General features: G+C 39.6%; 1 protein-coding gene across 1 annotated transcript in view; it reads left to right on the top strand.

Annotated features, from left to right (window-relative positions):
• LOC128647450 (probable ATP-dependent RNA helicase DDX60) overlaps window positions 1–27,861 on the top strand; it is a 728,313-nt gene that overhangs the window by 453,636 nt on the left and 246,816 nt on the right. Inside the window, exon 27 of the mRNA XM_053700236.1 lies at window positions 14,834–14,986. Coding sequence (XP_053556211.1) covers window positions 14,834–14,986 — 153 coding nt within the window. The remainder of the gene's footprint in view (window positions 1–14,833; window positions 14,987–27,861) is intronic.

Genomic DNA, 27,861 nt, shown 5'->3' with positions numbered 1-27,861 from the left:
ATACACCTCCCTCAACATTAAAACCCACCACCCACACACCCAACCTTACTCTAAAACCCACCCAAACCCCCCTTAAAAAAACCTAACACTAACCCCCTGAAGATCACCCTACCTTTGTAATTTAGTGTAGGGTAGGGAATTTTATTATTTTGGGGGGATTTTTATTTTATTGGGGGGCTTAGATTAGGTGTAATTAGTTTAAACTTCTTGTAATTCTTTTTTATTTTCTGTAATTTAGAGGGTTTTTTTGTACTTTAGTTAATTTTAGTTATTTTTATTTAATTGTAGGTAATTGTATTTAATTAATTTAATTTATTTAATGATAGTATAGTATTAGGTGTAATTGTAACTTAGGTTAGGATTTATTTTACAGGTAAATTTGTAGTTATTTTAGCAAGGTAGCTATTAAATAGTTAATAACTATTTAATAGCTATTGTACCTAGTTAAAATAAATACAAAGTTGCATGTAAAATAAAAATAAACCCTAAAATAGCTACAATGTAACTATTAGTTATATTGTAGCTATCATAGGGTTTATTTTATAGGTAAGTATTTAGTTTTAAATAGGAATAACTTATTTAATTATAGGAATATTTATTTAGATTCATTTAAATAATATTTAAGTTAGGGGGGTGTTAGGGTTAGGGTTAGACTTAGGTTTAGGGGTTAATAGATATGATGTAGGTGGCGGCGGTGTAGGGGGGCAGATTAGGGGTTAATAAATATAATGTAGGTAGCGGTGGGCTCCGGGAGCGGCGGTTTTAGGGGTTAAACAATTAATTTATTTGCGGCGGGGTCCGGGATCTGTAGGATAGGGGTTAATAACTTTATGAAGGTAGCAGCGGTATAGGGGGCGGCAGATTAGTGGTTAATAGGTATAATGTAGGTGACGGCGGGGTCCGGTTTAGGGGTTAATACATTTATTATAGTTGCGGCGGGTCTGGGACCGGCGGTTTAGGGGTTAATAAGTATAATGTAGGTGGCGGTGTAGGGGGGGCAGATTAGGGGTGTTTAGACTTGGGGTACATGTTAGGGTGTTAGGTGCAGACACCTCCCATAGGAATCAATGGGATATCGGGCAGCAGCGAACATGAGCTTTCGCTGCTGTCAGACTCCCATTGATTCCTATGGGATCCGCCACCTCCAGGGCGGTGGATTGAAAACCAGGTACGTAACCATCGATCTGTGTCGGACTGAGTCTGGCGGATCGTATGTTACGTCACTATATTATACTTTTGCCAGTCTGTAGGGCTTGATAACTATGGCAAATCAGCCTCGCCACAAATACGCTGTGGAATTCCAACATATTTGCGGTTGAAGGCTTGATAAATAGAGGCCTTGGGGTTTATGTTAGGGTATTAGGTTTAAACTGTCTTTTCTTTTTCCCCATAGACATCAATGGGGCTGCGTTTACGGAGCTTTTGTTTCCGCGATTGCAGGTGTTAGGTTTTTTTTTGCCGGATCTCCCCATTGATGTCTATGGAGGAAAGTGTGCACAAGCACGTCAAAACAACTCTGCTTTTGTGTGCGGTATGGACCTCAAAATCTCCATATCGCACGCACAAGCCGGGTTTTTCAAAACTTGTAATGGCAGCGCTATAGGGAATTAAATAACGCCACTTTTGTTGCATTCATTAATTTCTCTATAGCGCTTAAAACTTATAATATAGATATTAGAAAGTTGTTTAAAATTGAATGCTCTATCTGAATCATGAAGGAAAAAGTTTGAGTTTTATTTTCCTTTGCATATAATGAGTTCCACCATGAAGGAAAATAGCATCACAAAAACGTACTTAACTTTACAAACAATGACCGAGATTACAAGTTGTGCGGTATAGCCATAGCGTACACACCGTGCAAAATGGGTCTGTACCGCTATTTACATACCGTCGGCATGACAAATCACCCTAAAACTTTCTTTTGCTGGATGGTATGATGCGGTAAGCCGTATACCGCACACAAACCAAGTTCCGACTTGATATGCTTATGCACGTATTCCCCCATAGAGATCAATGGAGAAAAAATGTTGGAAAAAACCCTGCGATTGCGAAATGGCGATCGTATTAACACAATTCTCATTGAAGTCTTTGGATAAAAGAAAGTTTTGTAAAAACCTAACACCCTAACATAAGCCCCTAGTCTAATAACCCCTAAATCACCATCCACCCACATCACCAACACTAAATAAAGCTAATAACCCCTAAACCACCAGCCCCTCACATCGTGACTCCCTAAATAAACCTATTAACCCCTAAACCACCGGCTCCCCACACAGCTAATGCCTAATCAACCTATTAACCCATAAACCCCCGTCCCCCCACATCGCAACAAACTAAATTAAACTATTAACCCCTAAATCTAACACCCCCTAACTTTAAATTAAAGTTACAATATATTTACCTTAAAATAAATAAAAACTTACCTGTGAAATAAAAAAACCTAAGCTTAAACTATAACAAAACCTAACATTCGACCAGATTATGAGTTTTGCGTTATGAGCAGCTTGGTACTAATTTGCAAGTTATTTCCACCGCTCACCTCCCTATAGCGCTGCTATTAAAGGTTTGCAAAAACCCGGCGTCAGCAGGCAATATGGTAGCGTTGAGCTCCATACCGCACACAAATACCAGCGCTGCTTTGAGCTGGTTTTACGTGCTCGTGCACGATTTCCCCATAGACATCAATGGGGAGAGCTGGCTAAAAAAAAGCCTAACACCTGCAATAAAGGAGCGTAAAGCTCCGTAACGCAGCCCCACTGATTCTTATGGGGAAAGTTATGTTTACACCTAACACCCTAACATAAACCCTGAGTCTAAACACCCCTAATCTGCCACCCCCGACATTGCTGATGTCTGCCTACAGTTATTAACCCCTAATCTGCCACCCCCAACATCGCTGCCACCTACATTACACTTATTAACCCCTAATCTGCCGCCCCCGACATCGCCGATGCCTGCCTACACTTATTAACCCTAATCTGCCACCCCCAATGTCGTTATCACCTACCTACACTTATTAACCCCAAATCTGCCACCCCCAACGTCGCCGTCACTATACTAAAGTTATTAACCCTTAAACCTAACCCTAAGTCTAACCCTAACGTAACCCTAACCCTAACACCACTAACTTTAACACAATTAAAATAAATCTAAATAAAAATTAATACCTAAATAATTCCTATTTAAAACTAAATACTTACCTATAAAATAAAACCTAACCTAGCTACAATATAACTAATAGTTATATTGTAGCTATCTAAGCTTTTATTTTTATTTCACAGCTAAGTTTGTATTTATTTTAACTAGGTAGACTAGTTAGTATTAAATCAATTACATTAATTAAATACAATTAACTAAATTACACAAAATAAAAAATAAATTATCAAATATTTAAACTAATTACACCTAATCTAATAGCCCTATCAAAATAAAAAAGCCCCCCCAAAATAAAAAAAAACCCTGGCCTAAACTAAACTGCCAATAGCCCTTAAAAGGGCCTTTTGCATGGCATTGGCCCAAAGAAATCAGCTCTTTTACCTGTAAAAAAAAATACAAACAACCCCCCAACAGTAAAACCCACCACCCACACAACCAAACCCCCCAAATAAATACCTATCTAAAAAACCTAAGCTCCCCATTGCCCTGAAAAGGGCATTTGGATGGGCATTGCACTTAAAAGGGCATTTAGCTCTTTTCCATTGCCCAAAGTCCCTAATCTAAAAATAAAACCCACCCAATAAACCCTTAGAAAAACCTTACACTAACCCCTGTAGATCCACTTACAGTTTTTGAAGACCAGACATCCATCCTCATCAAGCCGGGAGAAGGCTTCATCCAAATGGCAGAAGTCCTCAACGAAGCCGGGAGAAGTCTTCATCCAAGTGGCAAGAAGTGGTCCTCCAGGCGGGGAGAAGTCTTCATCCAGACGGCATCTTCCATCTTCAAGACATCCGGCACGGAGCATCCTCTTCTTTTGACGGCTACCAAGAATGAAGGTTCCTTTAAGGGACATCATCCAAGATGGCGTCCCTTGAATTCCAATTGGCTGATAGAATTCTATCAGCCAATCGAATTAAAGTTGAAAAAATCCAATCAGATCCAATCAGTCAATAGGATTGAGCTTGCATTCTATTGGCTGTTCCAATCAGCCAATAGAATGCAAGCTCAATCCTATTGGCTGATTGCATCAGCCAATAGGATTTTTTCAACTTTAATTCTGATTGGCTGATAGAATTCTATCAGCCAATCGGAATTCAAGTGACGCCATCTTGGAGGACGTCCCTTAAAGGAACCTTCATTCTTCAGTAGCCGTCGAAAGAAGAGGATGCTCCGCGCCGGATGTCTTGAAGATGGAGCTGCTCCGCGTCGGAAGGATGAAGATAGAAGATGCCTTCTGGATGAAGACTTCTGCCCTCCTGCAGAACCACTTCTTGCCACTTGGATGAAGACTTCTCCCGGCTTGATGAGGATGGATATCCGGTCTTCAAAAACTGTAAGTGGATCTTCGGGGGTTAGTGTTAGGTTTTTTAAGGGTTTATTGGGTGGGTTTTATTTTTAGATTAGGGACTTTGGGCAATGGAAAAGAGCTAAATGCCCTTTTAAGGGCAATGCCCATCCAAATGTCCTTTTCAGGGCAATGGGGAGCTTAGGTTTTTTAGATAGGATTTTATTTGGGGGGTTTGGTTGTGTGGGTGGTGGGTTTTACTGTTGGGAGGTTGTTTGTATTTTTTTACAGGTAAAAGAGCTGATTTATTTTGGGCAATGCCCCGCAAAAGGCCCTTTTAAGGGCCATTGGCAGTTTTGTGTAGGCTAGGTTTATTTTTTATTTTGATAGGGCTACTAGATTAGGTGTAATTAGTTTAAATATCTGATAATTTCTTTTTTATTTTGTGTAATTTAGTGTTTATTTTTTTGTAATTTAGTTAATTGTATTTAATTAATGTAATTGATTTAATTGTAGTGTAATGGTAGGTGTTAGTGTAAGACAGGTTAGGTTTTAATTTACAGATAAAGTTGTATTTTTTTTAACTAGGTAGCTATTAAATAGTTAATAACTATTTACTAAATAGTCTACCTAGTTAAAATAAATACAAACTTGCCTGTGATATAAAAATCGAACCTAAGATAGCTACAATGTAACTATTAGTTAAATTGTAGCTAGCTTAGGGTTTATTTTACAGGTAAGTATTTAGTTTTAAATAGGAATTATTTAGTTAATGATAGTAATTTTTATTTAGATTTATTTTAATTATATTAAAGTTAGGGGTGTTAGGGTTAGACTTAGGGTTAGGGTTAGGTTTAGAGGTTAATAACTTTAGTATAGTGGTGGCAGTGACATTGGGGACAGCAGATTAGGGGTTAATAATATTTAACTAGTGTTTGCGATGCAGGAGTGCAGCGGTTTAAGGGTTAATATGTTTATTATAGTGGCAGTGATGTCTGGAGCAGCAGATTAGGGGTTAATAATTTTATTTTAGTGTTTGCGGTGCGGGAGGGCCTCGGTTTAGGGGTTAATAGGTAGTTTATCGGTGTTAGTGTACTTTGTAACACTTTAGTTATGAGTTTTATGCTACAGATTTGTAACTTAAAACTTATAAATACTGACTTTAGATGGTGGTACAAATCTTGACGGTATAGGGTGTACCGCTCACTTTTTGGCCTCCCAGGCAAAACTCGTAATACCGGCGCTATGGAAGTCCCATTGAAAAAGGACTTTTTGAAAGGTGCGGTAGTTACGTTGCGTTACGGCCAAAAAAGTGTGCGGTACAGCTATACCTGCAAAACTTGAAATACCAGCGGTAGTGAAAAAGCAGCGTTATGAGGCTATTTCACTAATAACGCAAAACTCGTAATCTAGCCGATTACTATTTAAAAAAAATAAGATACCAAAAATTAAAACCAAAATTACAAAAATTTAAAAACCTAACACTATGAAAAAAAACAACCTAACAACCTAAAACTGCAAAAAATAAACTCTAATATTACACAAAACAACAAAATCTAACATTACAGAAAATAACAAACTCTAAAATTACACAAAATAACAATATCTAGAACAGCAGAAAATAACAAACAAAATTATCCAAAATAAAAAAGAGATTTCTAATCTAATACCCGCCACGGGGGCGGAGTCTGGCCACACTGGATAATGGCCGCAAAATAGAAGGGATCCTCATCCCCATGAGTGTCTAAAAGCTATATTTAGGACATAAACCCTTCTTTCCTATACTAAAAAAGGGACAATATACCGCCAATAGCACCACCACTAAAATTATGTGGCTTTTACCAATAAATTAAAACAAAAGGGCTACAGAAATCGGAGACGGACTTCCGACTGCACCGCAAAACGTTGCCGCCAACTTAATCAAATCTGGGGCATAGAAGATCGATTATAACCTGACAGAACACATACCGCTGCTAAAGCTGATCTGCTGGAGATATTAAGCCTGCTGCCTCCCAGGTATTGCTGCAAGCCACAAAGAAGCACCGGCGCAATCTTGGCCAACCCTGCAGAGCTGTCCTGATACCGGAAGGTGAGTCATCTGCGATTGAAGGCACATAGAGGTTGTAGGATTCTCACCTAGTTGGTTAGACCATAACTGCCAACGGCCCCCAACAGCGGGATTCCTCAAAGCGGGTCTCAGACGTCTGAATAGACCCCATGCTGAGAAGTAAAGTGATGTCGCTAAAAGATAGGCAATGGACACGGAGAGCTACAGTATGTTAGACCTCATCAAGAAAACACGCTACCACTGATGCTAGCATCACAGGGATTACAAGCTCAGTTGTACCTCAGTAAGTACACAGAGCTCTTGGAAAAGGCCTCAATATTATCAAGGCCCCAAAATAAGTTAGCGCACCAAGCACCTCTCCCAGCCAAATAGAATAGAAAAATAGAGCAGCACATACTATAGGAGAACGGAAATAAAAACTCCTTCAAAGATTTGGTAAGAACAGAGGAAAGCAGACTACAATATAAACACACACTGTGGGGATATATAGCAGGCTTATAGTAAATCCTTGGCTGACTTTACAAATCCCCACCTAACCATAAAGAAAGGAGCACTGTATAAAGGATAACAATAGTAGTGTAAGACACCAACTCTACAGGCTACAACTAATACATTAGTCGACCTGCTAATCATAAGTACCGGTCTGTATAGACTGCTCAAACCACAGTCATATAACTTCATAGTAAACCTGGATATAAACATTATATCTCCCAAGGATTAGTCATAGAATCCTATAACAAGCAGCCTACCTGCACGTGCCTTGCAGGGTGCCAATCTAGCAAAGGGTACATATTTTATCAACCCCACACTGTGAATAAAGTAACTGATTACCAGAAAGCACACTGTACGGATCACACAGTTTTTACATCAAATAAATTGCTGTCTTTTGCATTCCACACACATGAAACGGAGGTATGATGCCTAAAAAAACAAACCAAGATAGAAAAAAGTACATCAGCTAAACTGCAAAACCAGTACTTATAACCGGCAGAACCAAAACCTGACTCCTGCAACAAAGATTTAATGAATCACTCACACAACACAATAGCTTAAGATCACAATATAGAGCCTCCAACACCACAATATGTAACCAAGGAAGACCTGCAACAACTCTCATCAAAGGAGGATATTAACAATATATTACAAGAAATGCGCAATCACTTTGGAGACCTGCGCAAAGACCTTTGCACACTTGACACAAGAGTATCTAAGGTGGAAAGCACCCAAGAAGCCAATATGACCACCCTTCAGCATACTTCTATGGAACTTCAGAACAAAGCTGACAAACTGCAATTTCTTAATGAAAGAATAGAAGACCTCGACAACCGATGTCAGAGGAATAACCTGAGAATAGGAGGTGTATCCGAAACTGTCTCTCCTTCTGCAATCAAAGGTTATCTCCAGGCACTATTTAGGGTGCTAAAAGGTACCCCATCTTCACCAGAAATACCTATAGAAAGAGCTCATACGGCCCTCAGGCCAAATTCGCCTCCAAAAGCTCCACCTCGTGATATCATCGTGAAACTATTGAATTACAAAGACAGAGAAGAGCTCCTACAATGTGCAAGAACCAAACATCCATTTCAACATACTGGAGAAGAGATTCAACTTTTCACGGACTTATCACCAACAACTCTCCAAAAAAGGAGAGAACTTGCTCCCATCACATCCACCCTTCGGTCAAACAGGATCCAATTCCGATGGGGCTTTACAGTTTCGATAATAGCAATTAATAACAACAAAACTGCTATCTACAAGCCTGGGATGGACATACAATCTTTCTATTCCGACCTATCATTACAGATCCCAGCTTCCATTGAACCTAGTCCTGCTGCTGCAACTGTTCCAGAATGAAGGTCATTGAACTTATGAGGTACTCCGTACTACTAGCCCATCCATGGGTATTGTATTATGTAGTCTTAATGAGTAAAGGGACTAATGAATAAAAATAAGCACAGTTAATGTAAAAGTTTATTTTTCTGGACTACACGGTGTAGACTACATTTGAATACAATGCTATCTGGTTCTATAGTTGTTAATAGGTCCAAGGCGAAATGTAAATAGCATATTCGGAATTTATGAGTTATATAGTTTAAAATGCTCACGTTTATTGTGCTTTTGTTATGCTTGGTTACTGTTCACGAAATATCACATGACCTGCTCACTGTCAACACCTCCATATCTGGTACACTATAATAACAATGAAAATATAAACACTAGCAGATTTCACCACCTTACACCATAACCCTATATCTCAACAGCGTTAGGCTATTAATGGAATACACCCATTATACAATAAATCCAAGAAATCACATACACTAAATACTAAATGTCCCTACATAGGAGCTCTCCCTCTCAACACCCCTTCCCTTTTCGTCAATCACCTTTCCCTTTATGCCCAACTATATCACACAGGGTTATACCCAACTATATCACATAGGGTTACCCTGGCAAGCATACAATGCCAAGCACAGACACTAGACATGAGGATACTTCCTCAGGTTAAACTTTAACTACTTAGTCTAATTGTTCACTGTTTTATTGATTGTTATTTCTATACAACCTGTACCTACAGGGTTTATTCCCTCCTTATATAGCCAACTGCTTTTGATTTACTACTTACATTTCTTTATAAGGATAATAACTTAATTAATTCCTCTTCTTCTCTCTAATCTCCCTCTTCTACTCTATACACCCCTCTACTTCCTTCCCCCTCCCCCCTTTTTTATCATGTGCTCTAAACATAGTAGGTTCCAGAACCATTCACTTAATTTAACATCCATTAATGCAAAAGAGCTGAATAATCCGGGTAAAAGGTTGATAGCATTTTGTGAGTTAATCAAATTAAATAGCCATGTTCTGCTGCTGCAAGAGACGCACTTTTGAAAAGGTAGAGAGCCCAAATGGCATAATCCCCAGTACCCCTCAGCCTTTTTTTGCTTCTGGTTCGCAAAAGAAATGCGGAGTGGGAATCTTACTGCATAAATCTATTACTTTCCAAACAACTCATGTTGAAAAAGACCCAGAAGGAAGATACCTACTTTTAGTAGGTTTACTTTATGGCCATCATGTCACTCTAATATCAATTTATGCGCCCAACCAAGCTCAGCACTCCTAGACCATGCTAATGGTATAGACTTTAACCTCGCATTAGACCCCTCTCTAGATTCCTCCAGAGGTATGGCAAGTGCATCCTCTTCAACCCTGAAAACAACCAAATCCACTCTCACTAAGTTAACACTCCATGGCGTTTGGAGAACCACACACCCTCTAGATAAAAACTACACATTTTATTCTGCTCCACATAACAGCTATTTGAGAATTGACTATATATTTAGGGACTCTGCTGGGCTGTTGATCACAAACAATTGTGAAATACGATCTATCACTTGGTCCTACCATGCACCAGTCACTTTGCTCTATCCTGTGACCCAATATACCAATTACCACTAAAATATGGAGACTAAATGATTCCCTTATACATAACGTCCCAATCTCCATAGAGATACAAAAAACTTTGACAGAATACTTCCACCTCAACACAACCCCCCCATCGGCGGTTATAAACATTTGGGAAGCTCATAAAAGCGTGTTACGCAGAGAATTTATCAAACATCAAGCTAGACTAATGAAACAAAACAGAGAAAAACACTCCAATCTCCTACAGAAAGTAAGTTCCTTAGAAGTAAAGCATAACGCAGACCTGTCAGACCATAAAATTTTAACATCATTAATAAATGCGAGATTGGAGCTCAAACGACACTTAACAGAGGCGTACCAAAGAAAAGACCAACAATTAAAACAATACAACTATGAAGAAAGTAATAAACCTAGTAAAGTTCTAGCAAGGTCATTGCACAGAAAACAATTGGGCACATATATACACTCTATCATCACAAAATATGGCCAGCAGCTCAAGAGTAACACAAAAATAGCAGAGACTTTCCGCAACTATTATAACACACTTTATAATATTACAAATGACTCAACAGAGCCTATGCAACTAAATAAACTTACACAAAAAAATCAGAATAGATAACAACCTACAAGAGCTAGATCTGCCAAAATTAGACAAGGAAGTGATTGAATCTCTGGATTCCCCAATATCTATTGAGGAGCTACATCAAGCTATCATAGACATACCATTGGGAAAAAGCCCAGGCCCAGATGGGCTCACACCAGGGTATTATAAAAAGTTCAAGGAAGAACTATCACTCTTAATGTTACACTTATTTAATAGCTTGAGAGAGAACCCATCACTCTCAAAGATCTTATTAGAAGCTCATATTACGGTAATCCCCAAAATAGACCTGAGAACTTTAGACCTATTTCCCTACTGAACTCCAACATGAAAATACTGGCCAAAATTTTGGCCAAGCGCCTCAATAAGTATCTCCCTAACTTGGTCTCATTGGATCAGGTGGGGTTTGTCCCTGGCAGGGAAGCCAGGGATAACACCAAAAAGTAATTCAATTAATACCTCATGCAAGGACTAAGGGTATCCCTATGGTCTTGCTGTCGACCGAAGCAGAGAAGACCTTTGATAGAGTGGATTGGCTCTTCCTGCATCGGACGATGGAGAATATGGGCTTTTCTGATCCCTTTCTAAATATGACTTTCACATTATACTCTAATCCAAATGCGAGAGTTAGGGTGAATGGCTTACTATCTGAACCCTTTCTGATTAATAATGGTACGAGACAGGGGTGCCCCCTTTCCCCTTTATTGTTTGCCCTGTCAATAGAGGTCCTGGCCCTAAAAGTAAAAAAGAACAAGAATATAAATGGAATTCAGGTAGGAGATACTGAACACAAATAGGCTCTCTATGCAGATTATGTTCTACATAAGCTAACAAACGCTGAGAATTCATTACCTGAACTCTTAACAGAATTAAAAAAATATGGCGAAGTGTCAAACTTCCTCCTCAATTTAAATAAATCAGAACTGCTAAACATAAATGCCCCAACACACCAAATTCAAAATTTACATAACACCCTCAAAATGCCAATAGCAAACAAAAAGCTTAAATACATAGGCATAAACCTTACTACCTCATACCAAGACCTTTTTCAACATAATTACATTCCATTTAAAAACAACATTATCAGAGATATTTCATCATGGAAGAGCAAACCCCTGTCCTGGTTAGGTCGTATAGGGGTCATTAAGATGAATATTCTCCCATGCATACTATACATTCTGCAACCTGTAACAATAACACTTCCGGCTGGCCATTTCCCCCAATTACAAAAGATTATAGAAAAATGTATCTACAGTAGGCAGACATAAGACCGAGAGTCCCAAGAAGAACTATGTATCTCCCACTAGATAGGGGAGGTTTGGGGGTCCCTGATCTGACAACCTATAGAAAAGCAATACAACTCCAACATATCATTGAATGGTCACATAACAGCAACCATAAAGCATGGGTGCAACTCGATAGGCAAATTTTCAGATTAAACAACGTCGGTACATAAGCCTGGACATCTCCCCAAAATAAACTCAAAGTTATAAACAAATACCACTTAACTGCTGATGTACTAACTGAATGGGACAAAACAATTTCAACAAGCACACACATATAATTTACGCACTCCCCTTTGCTCCCCATCATCGAAAACACCGACCTTCCTTACCATCACTTAGGTACACGCATAAAAAAAAACAATTCCCTTAAAGAGGGATCCTTGGTAGGCAACATTGTAAACGGCCACATACAAACTCAGGCCCACCTTCAGGTTAGCTATAGCGAGATCTTCTCCTCCTGGCTTCATTACAATCAACTTAAACATTACATTATACATCACAAAAACAAATAGGATTTGAGTAGAGACCCAAAACCCTTCGAGAAACTGTGTCTTATGAATGCTCTCACACAATATTTAATTTCTACACTATATAAGATTATTCTGATACCGGAACCCTCAACACTACCATCCTATACAATAGCTTGGAGTAGGCAGTTGAACATAGATAATGATTCTTGTAATTGGCTTAAAGCATTTGTTATAACAAATAAATCATCAGTTTCAGCCAATATTCAGGAAACACAACTTAAACTGCTTTGCAGATGGTACCTGACTCCGGTTAGACTCCATAAAATATAACCCTCTGCAAACCCAAAGTGCTGGAGAGGATGTGGGGAGGAAGGAACACTTCTCCACATCTGGTGGTCCTGTCCGCAGCTGAGAAGCTTTTGGACATCTGCTCTAGAAATTATGTCAAAAAAACTTGATGTGACTATTCCCAACACACCAGAGACTATCCTGTACCACACCCTACCCAGAATAAAAGATTAATCTAAACTAGCACTTTTATTGATTATGCTCACTGGAGATAAAAAACTCATCCCTAGAAAGTTGAAGTCCCAAAATACCCCAACCATACGTGAATGGTGCGCAGAAGTCGATGAATTACTCATTTCAGAGAGGTACCACTACCTAAAAACCCCAAAACTTGAAACACATGAAATTATGATAGCCCTGTGGAATAATACTCTTTAACTCAACAAAGCTAAAAACGCTGTGAGAACTTTGAATGGATATCTACATTTTTTTCCCCTTCTCATCCCTTCTTCCCTCTCCCCATCCCTGCTAATCCAACCTATTTTATAGCTTTCCCTATACCAGAATATCTTACGCAGAGGTCTGTCTCTCTCTGAAATTTTTAAATTATAATATTATTGTTCATCTACTCAAACCTTAAAAAAATGCAAGCTTTAACATAGGAACTCAAAATCTGCAATGTCAATAATCTGGACTATATTTTATTCTACCAGTATACCATATCCTAACAATGGAGAAAGAAAGTGCAACAACATTTCTCCAAAAAAAAAAAACTAATCTACCCATTTGTATGGTGGCTTAAAAGGGCATTCAGCTCTTTTACAGCCCATTAAAATACGCAATGTGGGGGGACAGCAGTTTAGGTGTTAATAGGTTAATTAGGTGTTAGCAATGCGGGTGGGGGTGGATTAGGGGTTAATAGGTTTATTTTAGTATTTGCGATACAGGGGAGGGCGTATTATGGGTTAATAGGTTAATTTATGGAGTCGCAATGTGGGGGGAAGGCGGTTTAGGTGTTAATAGGCTAATTAGGTGTTAGCGATACGGGGGGATAGCAGATTAGAGGTTAATAGGTTTATTTTAGTATTTGCGATGCAGGGAGATGGCGGATTAGGGGTTAATAGTGTAGTTTATGGGTGTTAGTGTACTTTGTAACATATTTTGTATGGGTTTTGTGAAACTTTTTTGTTTCGCAAAATCCTTAACTACAGGTCTTTGAACGCGGAATGGATCGTTGCGGTATAGGCTATAACGATCCCGGTAACGCCATAACACACAACTTGGAATCTCAAGTAGCTGACCATTCCGCACTCAAAGGCCGTTTTTTTAAGCGGTAAAGCCATACCGCATAACTAGTAATCTGGGCGAGTAATAGTAATAGGCTAATTAGGTGTTAGCGATACAGGGGGATAGCAGATTAGAGGTTAATAGGTTTATTTTAGTATTTGCGATGCAGGGAGATGGCGGATTAGGGGTTAATAGTGTAGTTTATGGGTGTTAGTGTACTCTGTAACATATTTTGTATTGGTTTTGTGAAACTTTTTTGTTTCGCAAAATCCATAACTACAGGTCTTTGAACACAACTTGTAATCTCAATTAGCTGACCATTCCGCACTCAAAGGCCGTTTTTTTTAGCGGTAAAGCCATACCGCATAACTAGTAATCTGGGCGAGTAATAGTAATAATATTAATAATTATAAAGAAAAAAAAACACTCTATAAAGCATTCCACTCTAATTGTAATGATAAATAAAAGATTTCTGAGACGGCTCTTTATTATTCTACTGTCAAATAAGTCTCATAGCCTTTTCACACAAGTCTTATCATATTCTCTAAGCATGTTTTGCCTGAAGGTCTCACTGTTATAGCTGGCAAAATTGTCTAAAAACATGTAATGCGCGTAAATACACAGATAGAAAAATGCAGGTATGTGAAACTAGTGGTGAATGCAAGTTGAAGTATGCTGAAAGCAGCATTATTTAATGTCTCAGTGCCAGATGCTCCCTTTCACATTCACTCTCTCCTGTAATATTTTGCATTTCAGAGAGCTTCATTTATATCAATGAATTTCCCTAAGGCCTGCTGTCTATATATACCGTTATCCTAGATATGCAGTATTCAATACTTATAGCCTCTCATAAAAATTATCAAAATAATTCCAAATGATCTCGCATTGAAAATGTCTTTATCACTTCAGATGTGCTGAAACACCTTAAGACAATTATAGAATCATGTGAACCATTATCTTATTTTGCAGACATTAAGAGACATTTTTTTTGCAACAAGAAGAGGAAGATATGCTGCCATTCTACGAGCTCTTGCACTTAGAGGCATTGGCTTTCACCATGGATCTGTGGATGCAAAAGGAAGACAGCTTGTTGAAATATTATTCAGGATGGGATACATAAGAGTGAGTACAGTAGTATTTTTTGTTTGTTTTTAAACAGTATGTTTAACAAAGTTTTGCAAAACATAATAACAAACATCAAAAATAAGTGAACTTATCAATATTACTTGCAGATTACTAGTGGAAACTTTATGAACGTATAACAAAGTAACCAGAGTTTACGTTCACAGCAACTTGTATGTGTGTATGTATGTGTTTATATGTGTAAATGTGTATGTGCACACATACATACATACACATATATATATATATATATATATATATACACAAAGAATTTAATTTCCCTTAATGAGATACACAGTTCCAAGGAGAAATTGGCTATAAAACAAACCTGAGGGGCCACCTAATACTGGCAAGGCCTCGTATAAAATATGAACATACTTAAGGAGAGTTCTTCTCGGTGAAAAGCACAATTGGGCTAAAAGAAGCTACTCTCAGGTTGTAACCGTTGAACAAACTATTGAGGTGGTGTTCATTCCTGGAATAACTCTTTTCTTTCTGTATGTATTTCTAATATGACCCTGGGGAAAGTCTCCTAAGGGTGATGGGGAAAACAGATATGGATTCCTTGCCTAATGTGCCTAGAGGGATATGGTTGCACCTCACTGACATGGCCCAAAGAAGGCCAAGACGATTGTCTGGGGTTGCCATTTTTCTTGTTCAGAGGGGGATAATCTGGTATTTCGGGGGTGGGCTGACCTTGTTAGGTGGGATCAGAATGATTTACAATAAAAAAAGTTTTGGGGGAAGTTTAAGGAATATGTATATGTATTCATTTAATTTAATTTAATCAATTATTTTACTTTTGTATGCATACCCTTGAATACATGCAATTAAAGTTAGGGACAAAAAATATTTGTTGAGGGAATTTTTTTATTTACCCTCAAATGAAAGAGACAAGGATTTCTCCAACATTGTTATGTCCGGTCCACGGCGTCATCCTTACTTGTGGGAATATCTCTTCCCCAACAGGAAATGGCAAAGAGTCCCAGCAAATCTGGCCATATAGTCCCTCCTAGGCTCCGCCCACCCCAGTCATTCTCTTTGCCGTTGCACAGGCAACATCTCCACGGAGATGGTTAAGAGTATGTGGTGTTTAGTTGTAGTTTTTTTATTCTACTATCAAGAGTTTGTTATTTTAAAATAGTGCTGGTATGTACTATTTACTCTGAAACAGAAAAAGATGAAGAATTCTGTTTGTGAGAGGAAGATGATTTTAGCAGACAGTAACTAAAATCGTTTGCTGTTTCCACATAGGACTGTTGAGATGAAGTAACTTCAGTTGGGGGAAACAGTTAGCAGACTTTTCTGCTTAAGGTGTGACTAGCCATATTTCTAACAAGACTGTGTAATGCTGGAAGGCTGTCATTTCCCCTCATGGGGACCGGTAAGCCATTTTCTTAGTCTCAAACAGAATAAAGGGCTTAATATGGGCTATAAAACTGGTAGACACTTTTATGGGCAAAATCGATTGCTTTATTTGGGCATTTTATACATGTTTATGCTGGTAATTCACACTTATAAACTTGGGGAACGTTTTTTAACGTCAGGCACTGTGTTAGACACCTTTTCCAGTCAGGAAGGGCCTTCCCAGTTGTAGGCTGAGCCTCATTTTCGCGCCATTACTGCACAGTTACTTTTGAGAGCAAGACATGCAGATGCATGTGTGAGGATCTGAAAGTAGTTGGAAAAGTTCCTAGAAGGCTTCATTTGGTATCGTATTCCCCCCTGGGTTTGGTAAAGTCGCAGCAAAGGCTGTAGCTGGGACTGTAGAGGGGTTAAAACTGTAACCGGCTCCGGTTTCGTTATTTTAAGGGTTAAAGCTCTGAAAATTGGTGTGCAATACTTTGAATGCTTTAAGACACTGTGGTGAAAATTTGGTAAATTTTGAACAATTCCTTAATACTTTTTCACATATTCAGTAATAAAGTGTGCTCTGTTTAAAATTTAAAGAGACAGTAACGGTTTTGTTTTAAAAGGGTTTTTGTGCTTTATTGACAAGTTTAAGCCTGTTTAACATGTCTGTACCTTCAGATAAGCTATGTTCTATATGTATGAAAGTCAATGTGTCTCCCCCTTCAAAATTGTGTGATAATTGTGCCATAGCGTCCAAACAAAGTAAGGACAGTACTGCCACAGATAATGAAGTTGCCCAAGATGATTCATCAGATGAAGGGAGTAGACATGGTTCTACATCATCTCCTTCTGTGTCTATACCAGTTTTGCCCACGCAGGAGGCCCCTAGTACTTCTAATGCGCCAATGCTTATTACTATGCAACAATTGACGGCAGTAATGGATAACTCCATAGCAAATATTTTATCCAAAATGCCTGCATATCAGAGAAAGCGCGATTGCTCTGTTTTAAACACTGAAGAGCAGAAGGGAGCGCTGATGATAATTGCTCTGTCATACCCTCACACCAATCTGAAGGGGCCATGAGGGAGGTTTTGTCAGATGGGGAAATTTCAGATTCAGGAAAAATTTCTCAACAGGCTGAACCTGATGTTGTGACATTTAAATTTAAATTAGAGCATCTCCGCGCACTGCTTAAGGAGGTGTTATGTGATTGTGACAACCTTGTCATTCCATAAAAATTATGCAAGATGGACAAGTTCCTAGAGGTTCTGGTGCACCCCGACGCTTTTCCTATACCCAAGCGGGTGGCGGACATAGTGAATAAGGAGTGGGAGAAGCCCGGCATACCTTTTGTCCCCCCTCCTATATTTAAGAAATTATTTCCTATGGTCGACCCCAGAAAGGACTTATGGCAGACAGTCCCTAAGGTCGAGGGGGCAGTTTCTACTCTAAACAAGTGCACTACTATTAATATGGAGGATAATTGTGCTTTCAAGATCCTATGGATAAAAAATTGGAGGTTTTGCTTAAAAAGATTTTTGTACAGCAAGGTTACCTTCTGCAACCCATTTCGTGCATTGTTCCTGTCACTACAGCAGCGTGGTTCTGGTTCGAGGAACTAGAAAAGTCGCTCAGTAGAGAGACTCCATATGAGGAGGTTATGGACAGAGTTCACGCACTTAAGTTGGCTAATTCTTTTATTTTAGATGCCGCTTTGCAATTAGCTAGATTAGCGGCGAAAAATTCAGGGTTTGCAATTGTGGCGCGCAGAGCGCTTTGGCTAAAGTCTTGGTCAGCGGATGTATCATCCAAGACAAAATTGCTTAATATCCCCTTCAAGGGTAAAACTCTCTTTGGGCCAGAATTGAAAGAGATTATCTCAGACATCTCTGGGGGAAAGGGCCATGCCCTCCCACAAGATAGGCCTTTCAAAGCCAAGAATAAGTCTAATTTTTGTTCCTTTCGTAATTTCAGGAACGGACCAGCCTCTAATTCTGCATCCTCTAAGCAAGAGGGTAATGCTTCACAGACCAAACCAGCCTGGAAACCGATGCAAGGCTGGAACAAGGGTAAGCAGGCCAAGAAGCCTGCTGCTAACAAAACAGCATGAAGGAGTAGCCCCCGATCCGGGACCGGATCTAGTGGGGGGCAGACTCTCTCTCTTTGCTCAGGCTTGGGCAAGAGATGTTCAGGATCCCTGGATGCTAGAAATAGTTTCTCAGGGTTATCTTCTGGAATTCAAGGAACTACCCCCAAGGGGAAGGTTTCACATGTCTCACTTATCCTCAAACCAAATAAAGAGACAGTCATTCTTACATTGTGTAGAAGACCTGTTAAAGATGGGAGTGATACACCCAGTTCCAATGGCGGAACAAGGAATGGGATTTTACTCAAATCTGTTCGTAGTTCCCAAAAAAGAGGGAACCTTCAGACCAATTCTGGATTTAAAAATCCTAAACAAATTTCTCAGAGTACCATCGTTCAAAATGGAAACCATTCGAACGATTCTACCTACAATCCAGGAAGGTCAATTTATCACTACCGTGGATCTAAATGATGCGTAGCTACATATTCCTATCCACAAAGAACATCATCAGTTCCTAAGGTTCGCCTTTCTGGACAAACATTTCCAGTTTGTGGCCCTCCCATTCGGGTTAGCCACTGCTCCAAGGATTTTCACAAAGGTACTCGGGTCCCTTCTAGCGGTTCTAAGACCGAGGGGCATCGCAGTAGTACCATACTTGGACGACATTCTAATACAAGCGTCGTCCCTTTCAAAGGCAAAGGCTCATACAGACATTGTTCTGGCCTTTCTCAGATCTCACGGATGGAAGGTGAACATAGAAAAAAGTTCTCTGTCTCCGTCGACAAGAGTTCCCTTCTTGGGAACAATAATAGATTCTTTAGAAATGAGGATTTTTCTGACAGATGTCAGAAAGTCAAAACTTCTAAGCGCTTGTCAAGTTCTTCATTCAGTTCCACGTCCTTCCATAGCTCAGTGCATGGAAGTAGTAGGGTTGATGGTTGCAGCAATGGACATAGTTCCTTTTGCGAGAATTCATCTAAGACCATTACAACTGTGCATGCTGAAACAGTGGAATGGGGACTATACAGACTTGTCTCCAGTGATTCAAGTAGATCAGAAGACCAGAGATTCACTCCGTTGGTGGCTAACCCTGGACCACCTATCCCAGGGAATGAGCTTCCGCAGACCAGAGTGGGTCATCGTCACGATCGATGCCAGTCTAGTGGGCTGGGGCGCGGTCTGGGAATCCCTGAAAGCTCAGGGACTATGGTCTCGGGAAGAGTCTCTTCTCCCGATAAACATTCTGGAACTAAGAGCGATATTCAATGCTCTCAGGGCTTGGCCTCAGCTAGCAAAGGCCAGATTCATAAGATTCCAATCAGAAAACATGACGACTGTTGCTTATATCAATCATCAGGGGGGAACAAGGAGTTCCCTGGCGATGAAAGAAGTGACCAAAATAATACAATGGGCAGAGGATCACTCCTGCCACCTAGCTGCGATCCACATCCCAGGTGTGGAAAACTGGGAAGCAGATTATTTGAGTCGTCAGACATTGCATCCGGGGGAGTGGGAACTCCACCCGGAGATCTTTGCCCAGTTGACGCAATTATGGGGCATTCCAGATATGGATCTGATGGCGTCTTGTCAGAACTTCAAGGTTCCTTGCTACGGGTCCAGATCCAGGGATCCCAAGGCGACTCTAGTGGATGCACTAGTAGCGCCTTGGACCTTCAACCTAGCTTATGTGTTTCCACCGTTTCCTCTCATTCCCAGGCTGGTAGCCAGGATCAAGGAGGAGAGGGCCTCGGTGATCTTGATAGCTCCTGCATGGCCACGCAGGACTTGGTATGCAGACCTGGTGAATATGTCATCGGCTCCACCATGGAAGCTACCTTTGAGACAGGACCTTCTTGTACAGGGTCCATTCGAACATCCAAATCTGGTCTCCCCCCAGCTGACGGCTTGGAGATTGAACGCTTGATTCTATCAAAGCGTGGGTTTTCAGATTCTGTGATAGATACTCTGGTTCAAGCCAGAAAAACGGTAACTAGAAAAATTTACCATAAAATATGGAAAAGATATATCTGCTGGTGTGAATCCAAGGGATTCCCATGGAATAAGATAAAAATTCCTAAGATCCTTTCCTTTCTACAAGAAGGTTTGGATAAAGGATTATCTGCGAGTTCTCTAAAGGGACAGATTTCTGCTTTATCTGTCTTACTACACAAACGACTGGCAGCTGTGCCAGATGTTCAAGCATTTGTTCAGGCTCTGGTTAGGATCAAGCCTGTTTACAGACCTTTGACTCCTCCCTGGAGTTTAAATCTAGTTCTTTCAGTTCTTCAAGGGGTTCCGTTTGAACCTTTACATTCCATAGATATTAAGTTGTTATCTTGGAAAGTTTTGTTTTTGGTTGCTATTTCTTCTGCTAGAAGAGTTCCTGAGTTATCTGCTCTGCAGTGTACTCCGCCCTATCTGGTGTTCCATTCAGATAAGGTTGTTTTGCGTACTAAGCCTGGTTTTCTTCCAAAGGTTGTTTCCAACAAAAATATTAACCAGGAGATAGTTGTACCTTCTTTGTGTCCGAATCCAGTTTCAAAGAAGGAACGTTTGCTACACAATTTAGATGTAGTCCGTGCTCTAAAATTCTACTTAGAAGCTACAAAAGAGTTCAGACAAACATCTTCTCTGTTTGTCATCTATTCTGGTAAAAGGAGAGGTCAAAAAGCAACTTCTACCTCTCTTTCCTTTTGGCTTAAAAGCATCATCCGATTGGCTTATGAGACTGCCGGACGGCAGCCTCCTGAAAGAATCACAGCTCACTCCACTAGGGCTGTGGCTTCCACATGGGCCTTCAAGAACGAGGCTTCTGTTGATCAGATATGTAAGGCAGCGACTTGGTCTTCACTGCACACTTTTGCCAAATTTTACAAATTTGATACTTTTGCTTCTTCGGAGGCTATTTTTGGGAGAAAGGTTTTGCAAGCCGTGGTGCCTTCCGTTTAGGTAACCTGATTTGCTCCCTCCCTTCATCCGTGTCCTAAAGCTTTTGTATTGGTTCCCACAAGTAAGGATGACGCCGTGGACCAGACACACCAATGTTGGAGAAAACAGAATTTATGCTTACCTGATAAATTACTTTCTCCAACGGTGTGTCCGGTCCACGGCCCGCCCTGGTTTTTTAATCAGGTTTGATAAATTATTTTCTCTAACTACAGTCACCACGGCACCCTATGGTTTCTCCTATTTTTTCCCTCCTGTCCGTCGGTCGAATGACTGGGGTGGGCGGAGCCTAGGAGGGACTATATGGCCAGCTTTGCTGGGACTCTTTGCCATTTCCTGTTGGGGAAGAGATATTCCCACAAGTAAGGATGACGCTGTGGACCGGACACACCGTTGGAGAAAGTAATTTATCAGGTAAGCATAAATTCTGTTTTCAGCATACTAAATAAAGTTGTTTTACAAAAAAGTTCAAAATGTGCAAAAGTTCTGCCTGTATGTTACTTATAGTGTCACGCCGCACTGCTCTAGCCATTGCTAGGGGCACAGCCTCTCCTTCCCTGTTTGTTGTCAGGGGCTGTGTCAGGTCAGATACGCGCAGCACAGATGTCATCGCCGCACGCTCCCTTCTCCTGATGCCGGTCCGGACGTCTGTGGTGCGAATTCTGCACCTATGTAAGCTGCTATCTAACGATCTATCACTGCCCTAGTATAGGTGTTACTTCCTGTACTCCTGGGAGTGATAGATCATTTTTTCTTATTGCCTTGCTGTGTTTGATCCCTGCTTGTCTGACTACTCTGCCTGCTATACCCCTGAATTGCTGGATCAATACGCTGCTGCTGAACTTTGCCTGTCTGAGTACTCTACCTGTTTAACCGCTAAATTGCTGGACTGATATATTGCTGCTGAACCCTGCCTGTCTGACTACTCTACCTGTTTAACTCCTAATTTGCTGAACTGATATATTGCTACTGAACCCTGCCTGTCTGACTACTCTGCTTATTAACCCTGTTTTTCTGGATTGCCTCTTTGTTGCCGAACCCTGTCTGCCTGACTATGCTAGTGGTGTGCCCTTGGACTGCTTTACCATTGCCAAACCCTGCCTTACCATTCTAGTGGCTTGTCCTTGGACTGCTTTACTGTTGCCGAATCCTGCCTGTCTGACCATTCCAGTGATTTGCGTTGCCCTGTTCTGCCGTTGCAACTGGGAACTGTCCTGCCTGTGGTGAGTGCCGATCTCCTCATCTTACTGACTTTCTCTGCTCTGGGATATTCCCTATATTTCTGGCTCGATGCCGGGATAACAAGACTACTGGCCGAGTTCGGTCTGATAGAGGGGTATCCCACAAGCATTACATATAGGGGTCGATTTAACAAGGGTCAAATGGCCCTTGTTTCCGCAAGAGCCATCAGGGTAGCCGGAAACAGCAGTTATGATGCAGCGGTCTAAAGGATGCTGCTCCATAACTTGTCCGCTGCCTCTGAGGCTGCGGTCTTCAATCCACCCGATCCTATATGATCGAGCTGAATGACACCCCCTGCTAGCGGCTGATTGGCTGCGAATCTGCAGGGGGCGGCATTGCACAAGTAGTTCTGGTGAACTGCTTATGCAATGATAAATGCAGACAGCGTATGCTGTCAACATTCAGCGATGTCTGTCGGACATGATACGCTACAGTGTATCATGTCGGACAGACATTGGTAAATCTACCCCATGGAGTGTACTTCAGGAGAATTCTTCTCTGTAAAAAGCACAATTAGGCTAAAAGAAGTTACTTCTAGGTGGTAACCATGCCATAGAACAAGCTACTGAGCTGTTGTTGCTTCCAGGAAAAACACATCTTTCTGTATGTAATCGTATAGAATATTGCTAGAGCAAAGAGAATCAAAGTCCTCGTCCCCTGGTTCCCAACCTAATGCAGTATGTGGAGTCTCCTGTCTACACACACAGCTTCTGTCATCCACTCTGACCAAATCTCACTAAGATCATTCCTAGTAGTGTTGATATATCTCTCTATTTTATAAACACAACCTATTTGCAGGCTAGTCTGTCTGGAGTTAGGGGCTTGGGCTGACTTCAGCCCTAGCATTTAAACTGGTTTAGGCAGAGATTCAAGACCTAAATGAAATATGGAAGAACAAAAATAAGGGGTACCCAAACGAAGGTGCTTCATATAAATTTCTTCAATATTTTATTCATGGACATCTTAAAAACAGCAAGCGTCAGTAAAACAAATGAACATGTTCAGACAACACCATCTAATGCGTTTCAGCCTTTACAGCCGTACTCATAAACCTCTAGGTCTATGAGTACAGCTGTAAAGACTGAAACACGTTAGACAGTGTTGCCTGAACATGTTCATTTGTTTTATTGAAGCTTGCTGTTTTTAAGATATCCATGAATAAAATATTGAAGAATTTTATATGAAGCACCTTCATTTGGGAACTCCTCCTTTTTGTTCTTCCATACCTTGCCAAGTGCACCAGTTATCCCATTTTGAAGGGAGCTACATTAAAAGAACTGTAAGATCAGCGGTAGAACCCCTATGACATCATCAAGGATGGCCGAAGACTGGAAGCGGTGTCAGTAGTAGAGACAAGGGTGAAGCGGTACGCTATTCGGGATTGAAGGTTTCACTTTTTTACGGAACACCTCTCTGAGAACAGCGTGAGTAGGTCGAGCTGCAAGGGTGAATACATGCTGAGTAGCGAAAGCATCAGCATTTTCTTATTCACCTGCCAGTCGAGTCTGGAGGCAGCATAGCGATCAAGCTGTATTATAAGAAGACGCAGAGGAGGTAAGCCCACATGCAGTCATATACTACACTGACTACAGACCGTTTTTACACATTGTGCCCTGAATAGAAGGACAGTATATTATATTGTAAAATTAATATATTTACAAAACATATTCACAATACAGTTTGATGACCATTCACAGTCTATATCAGGATTTTTTATGTTTTTTCAGCTTTGACTAAATGAAATATGGCCCTAGCAAGGTCTCTATGTCTTCTATATTTTTGGGCAACTCCACCACAAATGGATTCCCTACCCTACCTTGCGGCATTGTTCCCAAGGGGCAATGAATAGCTGTATTTGTATCTAGTCAAAAGGGGACCAGATTGCCATTGTGACAAGAACTTGTAATACAATCCAAACAACAACAGAAAACAACAACAATTTCTTGAAATTAATGTGCATTGCCATATCACTCTCCCAAGCCAGCATCTGCCCTAATATTCTGGGGCTGATGTCCTCTAGGACAGTGGAATAATTGATGTATAGAAAATGGACCCTTCGCTCTAACCATTTCTTCCTCTAATGGTTGCCTAGTGGATGTTTTGTTAAATGTTGATGTTTTAAAGTTAATATTCCTATTTTGATTTCATTTTTAGTTGTGTACCGGAAGTTCACATAAAGAGCAAAGGAAGGGGAAGGATGATGTTCACCTTTTAAGGGGTTCATATACTTCATATCTTTGGTGCATCTTCAGTTCCTATTTATATAAGAAAAATTCCAGAGCAGGATCCCCTTATTGTGCTGTTTGCTTCTCCAAATTATGTATGTTCAATTTTGTGTGTATTGTACTATCCAGTATACGAGCATGTGCCATGGCTCCTGTGCTGCTTTGGGTGCCCAGTCTGCCTTACCGTGCTTCTAATATTTGGATTCTTCCTTAAACATGTATTGAATTATATTATTTGTTGTACTTTGTTCTTCACTGTTCATTACTGAGCCATTTAGACTGCCGGGGGGGGGGTGGGGGCAATTGGGAAGGAGTGACATTACAATTGAAAGTTTGTCACCATAAACAGCTTGGCTTTGCCAGGTCACTAACTATCTGGGCTTCAGGAAGATACTAATGGTAGTGGGTTAGCGATTTTAGTCATTGAATTACTGTTGAATGTTTAGTATAGACAAAGAATGTAACAAATATAGTAATAAACCTTACCTAATATTGTAATTGTAGATTCACAACCAAATCATTGACTTGTCTTCTCCTGCTATTTTCCACTATCACAATGTACTATTTCATCTTATTTTGCGATATAATATTTGCATTCAATACATTACATATTTTAAGATTTGACAGCAAAACAGCTTGGTTAATTGGCTACTTCATAATTATATAGGAAGCGTGAGGGCGCTAGACAAGCTTAAGGAATCAAAAATATTAATATCTGACTGACATGAATAGAAAAAGAGAAATAATAATTATAATTTTAAACCTAAACGGTAAAGTGCAATGTGCCAATTATTATTTAAAGTGGAAGATCCTATATTATGTAAGTTCTAAATTGCAGGATCTTAAATTAGACGGATAAAAAATGACCACTGTCTGTTGCTTAGTGATATGTGTAGTTGAAAGTATCTAATGTTAATAGGTATCGTGTGATGTGTGTTATAGTTTATCCTTTGTGAAGTGTGTAAAATACGATATTAGTGAAGAGAAATAATTATTGTAGTGTTAAACCTAAACAGTAAGGTGCAATCTGCCAATTTGTTATTTGAAGTGAATGATTCTATATTTTATAAGTGCTAAATTGCGGGATCTTAAATTAGACGGATAAAAAATGACCACTATCTGTTGCTTAGTGATATGTGCAGTTAAAAGTATCTAATGTTAATAAGTATCGTTTGATGTGTGTTATAGCTTATCCTTCGTGAAGTGTTAAAGATGCGATGTTAATGAAGTGTTAAAAAATACGATATTAATGAATAAATATCCAAAGCGTTAAATTTTAGTTAATATAAATTAGTACTGAATCTAATATACAAATATAATTTTATTAAAACACATGTAGATTTGTTAAAACACAATATTGGCTCTCCGGAGTATTTATATAAAACTAAGAGGACGTCTCCCCAATGATAGGAACACTATTATATGCAATATAATAAAAATATGATGATCAGTCTGTATAGGTACTGAGGTTAGAAAATAAAGAAACTGTTGCGCTGGATTCTAAGAAATCCAGGACTTATTGCCACCGCATAAAGGTATTTATATACAATTCAAGAAACGTTCTGAAAATACTTGCCATATTTCAGAACGTTTCTTGAATTGTATATAAATACCTTTATGCGGTGGCAATAAGTCCTGGATTTCTTAGAATCCAGCGCAACAGTTTCTTTATTTTCTAACCTCAGTACCTATACAGACTGATCATCTTATTTTTATTATATTGCATATAATAGTGTTCCTATCATTGGGGAGACGTCCTCTTAGTTTTATATAAATACTCCGGACAGCCAATATTGTGTTTTAACAAATTTACATGTGTTTTAATAAAATTATATTTGTATATTAGATTCAGTACTAATTTATATTAACTAAAATTTAACGCTTTGGATATTTATTCATTAATATCGTATTTTTTAACACTTCATTAACATCGCATCTTTAACACTTCACGAAGGATAAGCTATAACACACATCAAACGATACTTATTAACATTAGATACTTTCAACTACACATATCACTAAGCAACAGATAGTGGTCATTTTTTATCCGTCTAATTTAAGATCCCGCAATTTAGCACTTATAAAATATAGAATCATTCACTTCAAATAACAAATTGGCAGATTGCACCTTACTGTTTAGGTTTAACACTACAATAATTATTTCTCTTCACTAATATCGTATTTTACACACTTCACAAAGGATAAACTATAACACACATCACACGATACTTATTAACATTAGATACTTTCAACTACACATATCACTAAGCAACAGACAGTGGTCATTTTTTATCCGTCTAATTTAAGATCCTGCAATTTAGAACTTACATAATATAGGATCTTCCACTTTAAATAATAATTGGCACATTGCACTTTACCGTTTAGGTTTAAAATTATAATTATTATTTCTCTTTTTCTATTCATGTCAGTCAGATATTAATATTTTTGATTCCTTAAGCTTGTCTAGCGCCCTCACGCTTCCTATATAATTATTTACATTTGAATAAAGTTAGAAGGACTTTTTTCCAGGTGAGGTGCTTGGAATCCCCAGTCTCCAACGCTCCACTTACCCCCCTCCTTTTTCCTAATTGGCTACTTCAAGCATGTTAATTAAAAAACTAAATGTTGCATGACAAACCAAGTAGTTCCAGTGTGAGATGTCAGGGCAGGATGCCTGGTATATTTCTGTTATACATCTGCCATGTTATTATTTATTCTGTGGTCATAAAATAATCTGTCACTGCCATAATATACACTGTATAGTTGTCACCGGTCATTCTGTAAGAACTAGGAGAGAGGGGATTGGACACTGTGTGGTTGTATTTATAGCCATCACTAGCCCACCAGCCACTGACAGGACCGTGAAAATGTCTGTATAGGTGTCTCATCATTACCCTATAGACACTGACATGGGAGTTAGGTACTAGTAGGAGGCACTGTGTCTCTCTGCTTGTTTGGTACCCACTCTGTCTGCTCTCCTTCCCACTTGTGCTGCTGCTCCAAATTGTCAATTTAAATATT

Source organism: Bombina bombina, chromosome 2 (genome assembly GCF_027579735.1).
Source record: "Bombina bombina isolate aBomBom1 chromosome 2, aBomBom1.pri, whole genome shotgun sequence".
NCBI classification, from domain to species: domain Eukaryota; kingdom Metazoa; phylum Chordata; class Amphibia; order Anura; family Bombinatoridae; genus Bombina; species Bombina bombina.
This window is presented reverse-complemented; position numbering and strand designations above follow the sequence as displayed.